Genomic DNA, 4,775 nt, shown 5'->3' with positions numbered 1-4,775 from the left:
AGTATAGGGATCCCAATTCCATGGCCTACCTCCTCTCAAAAGATTCAAACTTATGCAGCAACCAGCACCGCCACCACCTTGATGATGTCATTTTGCCCATTCTTCCTGTCAAGAAGAGAAATGAGACTAGGGACCAGCCCATTCTCCCTAACCCAACTCCTGCCACCTTCGCCGTCACCACCTATTTGTTGTCGGCGAAGAAGAGGGTGTGGGCACTTCCACCCGATTTGTTCCCCAAGAAGCCAGTTTCGGAGCTGGATTTGAATCTTGAGTTCAAGCCGGATCTCGGGGAAGAGTTAGAGGCTGGTGGAGAAACTGCTGATTGATAGCGGTTCTGGAGTCAATACTCGGATAACAGTTCAGCTTTGACTAGGTTTGTTTCTATGTTTCATATCGATTTCTCTGTAATGTAATCACTATTATGCAATGCTCGAATTGGGTTTCTGTAGTGTTGAATTCGTTGTCTCGGATGTCGGGTTCTTTAAATCAGGATACAGATAACTTTGTTATACATCACATACACAAAGAAAGCACTAAAAAGGTAGGACCTTTTTAACTCCAACAGTGAAGAAGGAGATGTGTTTCCATTCCCTGAGTGGACTAACTAGATGTTAAGAAATTGGCTTGAGGGATTTGACTGATTTCAAAACTGTGATTTGATACCTACTGATACCACCGTATATTGGGGTTATTAGGAGATGCCTTTTCATTTATCATTGTCTACTCTTGAGGATAACTAAACGGTTTATGAGAACTTCATGACTGAACCAACTTCGTTGTTGATCGATTGGTGCTATGTGCAAGGAGTGGATTCAGTTGACCATTGACTTGAGCATCCACGTAGTTGCTCAAACCTTTGCCTTTGTTTTTTTACCCAACTTCCCGTTCTTCTTTTGTAATTTAAAGATTTGTATTTTAGTCTACCTGCAATATTTCTTTCTTATATCTTTTTTGTGGTGGTCCATTTTTAACTAAACTTGTTTGCATAGGTTACATGTCTTTTCTTTTGGTAGTGTTTTCCCCATGGAACCAAAGAAAGTCCCAGGCAAATCTTACATTTGACTTTTATAATGTTTAAATGTCTGTATATTGGCCATTGTAGAATGCTTTTATTTTCTTATTATCTATGAAACTAATGCATTCGTCCAAAACTAAAATAAAATGAAACTAATGCAGAATTTGTGATTGTAATTCTCTGCAGCTCCATAATATTCTGTATGGTGATGCTAAAGGATGGTTTAAAAGAACCTGTTCTTTTCTGTATCCATATGTTCTCGGAGTTGTGAACCCTGATGCTAAAGCTACGAGGATTCTCGGCTAATCAAACAAAGAATCTTCTCCGCCTGGCAGACTAGATTTCAATATTTTCCCAGGTTGTATAGGGTTTTGCCCCTGCCTGCTGGTCAATCTCCAAATGGCTTCTTTGTATTCGAGTCAGCTTGGACAAATTTTTTTATAAACACTCTCAGTTTCTTGTTGGTTGGCCATGTTATTGGGTCATGCTGGTACCTCCTTGGCTTACAGGTGTGTGGAGTTCCTTTCCTTCTCTAACCTAAAGATGCAGATTCCCTTATCTGTTTGATAATACATTTGTAATCTTTCTTGTTCCAGAGGGTTAATCAATGTCTTCGAGATGCCTGCCATAACTCTAATCTGCAGTCATGCGGGAGTTTAATAGATTGTTTTAATGCTGAATCTATTCCAGAGTCAACTAAATGGAGAGAAAATGAGGAGGCTGCTGCTTGTTTTAATCCGGAAGGAGATTTCTCCTATGGAGTATATACTCCAGTTGTCAATCTCACTACAAGAGATAGCATGACTAAATATTTATACTCACTGTTTTGGGGATTCCAGGTACCTTACATTATATCTTCTAATTGTTTATAACAGAAATATGTTTAGCTGTTTGTATAGTTAAAAACAAAAAATATGAATCCATGGTGTCTTTCCATTTCAACTTTCCATTTCTTTTGATGGAAAAGGGTAAATTAGTTAATGATCAAGGAAACTTCTATCTGTTCTCAACATCAAGAAAATGTCAAATAGAAGTGAAATTAAATGGAATGCCGGATATCCGTATAGGGAAATTTGCCTCAGTATATTTTTTTCTTCTTATTGATGATGATGAGTTAATGATGTTGCCTCTAGCACTACCACCACTTGCCCCCTGGTTGGGAGTAATAATTTTCAAATTTGGTTGATAGTGAGTCTACAGATGTTTTGGTCAATTTTATTATGATTCCATAAATAAATTAAACCTTTCTGCTGACATATTATCTCCTGTGGTTTATGAAGCAAATCAGCACTCTGGCAGGAAATCAAACTCCAAGCTATTTTAATGGAGAAATTGTTTTTACCATGGTAATTATTGGACTGGGACTCTTCTTCTTTGCTCTTCTAATTGGAAATATGCAGAATTTTCTTCGGTCTCTTGGACGGAGGTACTACTTTTCTCTATCATATCTGCTTCTTTGTTCTTGTACATACTAAGGCTGCCTGAAAGGGTAATATTCTGACTGCATGTTTATTGTTTGATCTCGTCTTTATTACTACTCTCTTTCTTCTAGACGTTTTCCTAGAGAAAGAGGTTACTGAAAGTAAAAATCTATAGTATCATATTAGTTCAGTGCCCTTTCACCAACATGTAGTAGTATGCCACATTGCTGAATGGCCACTCGGTAGGATAAATTACCAAGAAACAATTTTACTGGCGTATTTGAAAATGAGTTATTGCACATTGCAGTAGCGCTGTTGAGAAAAGATATCCAACACCAGCAATAAACAATTTTACTGGCGTATTTGAAAATGAGTTATTACACATTGCAGTAGCGCTGTTGAGAAAAGATATCCAACACCAGCATCCCATTTGTGTTTGTTTCACTTGTTTGCAACTACATGTGATTAGTCATTGTCAAAATATCTAACTGAATATTGATGCAATGTGTATTGCTTCTGGAAATGTGATGTAGTCTTGAAATTTCAGAGATTGTTATAGTTCCCACTCCTGTAAGGTTTGTTACAGAGGAACTGATTTATGGCTTAATAAATTCGTTTGTTTGCAGCTTTTAACTGATCTTTTTCATTTGCTTTTGTGCATGTTCCAATCTTTGTGGGGTGCTGTGATTGCGACACATTCTGGTTTACTGACTTTACTGTGTAGAGCTGTCATAAGCATGGAGTGATGTTGATACTTTACTCCATAAGCGAGTTTAGTAAACTTTACGCATCCACAGGAAGTATGATTGCATGGCCTATCAAGTACGTCAAAGTGAATTAGGCATTTCGGAGGTAATTGCTTCTATTTGCTTATGATACATTAATTGCTAAATTAGAATTTTAGCTGTATATGTTGTCCTTGAATGAAAAACAAATATGACAGACTAGATTCATTGCTCTCTGTGTTTGTTTTGGTTATGCAGGTAAAAGTTGGCATCAAGCATAATATGAAGATGTTTAAAAGGCCACAGGATGGGTCACTAGCTATATATTTATCTCGTGCAATTAACAAAGACAATGGAAATCTAAGATGCTCTCTGTTAATCTAGAATGTTTTAGATTTTAGCATGGTGATGATATGTTGGTTTAGTTAAGTTGTTTTTGTACAATACTCAATTGTTGTTGGCATATTAATTTACATTTTCTAATGTGATACTTGCAGTTAATGTTCTCTCTCCTTTTATCTCAATAAATTGTATAGATTTATTTTGATTTTGAAATGGTATCACAACATTTACAGGGGAGAAAAAAAATTAGTGCAAATGTTACGCGTCTTAAATATATCCTTACGACCACATTTACGGCGTGCTTCAGATATCACTTACGGCGTGCTTTCCTATTTGAAAATCGAAATAAAAAATCTATAAAACTCTTTTACGGCGCTCATTTTTGTCTTTTACAGCGTGCTTAAGCGATCAATTACGGCGCACTTATTGGTCATTTACGGCACGCTTTAATGTTTCAAAATCGAAATTAAGAATTTCTCAAATCCTTTTACGGCGCTCTTTTATATCTTTCACGGCGCGCTCGTGGGGTCTTTTACGGCGTTCTGGAAACATGCCGTAAAAGAGGTTTGTCTTTTACGGCATGTCCATTTACGGCGCGTTTTTGTGTGCCGTAATTTGTCATTTACGGCGCTCTTTGTGGGCCGTAAAAGACCATTTTTCTGGTAGTGGAAGTCTATCCTGCTAAGTCTGGTCACCATCACTAGGTAGGTCACCGTCGAAATTTCAATTTCCAATGGGAAAGAAAAACATCCGGTTGAGTAACAATCATGACACTCTGAATGTACCCACCACTTATTTTTTGATATGAAGTGCAAGCATGCGAGGTGACGACTGGTGAATGCATGCGTCACAATCTTTTATAGTAAAGTAGTTGTGATGACCTAGATTTTCATTATTTAATTTTGCCGGCTAATAATGGACTAGTTGTACGAATAGTTGTTCTTATGCCTTGTACATATATTATTTGTGAAAATGGAATTATTTCCAGACAAATAATTATTTGGAACGCATCATTTTAGGAAGCTCGAAGGTTGACTTTTTGTATGTTGAGTTTTTCTGAAAACTTCCCTCACGAAGTCGTGGAGCGTGTCGATTCAAATTTGTGAACATGCGACACGCATAAATGAGAGATCGTATTACAATCGAAAAGTTATGACTAAAAGCCTACTCCTAATCAATAAGAGAAACCAGCAGTGCGTACATGACGCCCAATTTCTTGCGCCGCACGGTTGCTCTCCTTGCCCTGCAAACAACTTCTGTGATATGACAATC

At 37.4% G+C, this 4,775-nt stretch overlaps 1 protein-coding gene across 1 annotated transcript; it reads left to right on the top strand.

Moving 5' to 3' along the window:
* Positions 1–1,170: 1,170 nt before the first annotated feature.
* LOC133711591 (probable cyclic nucleotide-gated ion channel 20, chloroplastic) lies at positions 1,171–3,617 on the top strand. Its single transcript, XM_062137696.1, has 6 exons — positions 1,171–1,181; positions 1,302–1,524; positions 1,612–1,854; positions 2,296–2,441; positions 3,161–3,288; positions 3,420–3,617. Exons 1-5 carry the CDS (start codon positions 1,171–1,173, stop codon positions 3,180–3,182), a joined length of 645 nt encoding a protein of 214 aa, XP_061993680.1. The 3' UTR covers positions 3,183–3,288; positions 3,420–3,617.
* Positions 3,618–4,775: the final 1,158 nt, after the last annotated feature.

Source organism: Rosa rugosa, chromosome 5 (assembly GCF_958449725.1).
Source record: "Rosa rugosa chromosome 5, drRosRugo1.1, whole genome shotgun sequence".
Taxonomy (NCBI): Eukaryota; Viridiplantae; Streptophyta; class Magnoliopsida; order Rosales; family Rosaceae; genus Rosa; species Rosa rugosa.
The sequence above is the reverse complement of the archived record's forward strand: the minus strand, read 5'-3'. Positions and strand labels throughout refer to the sequence as shown.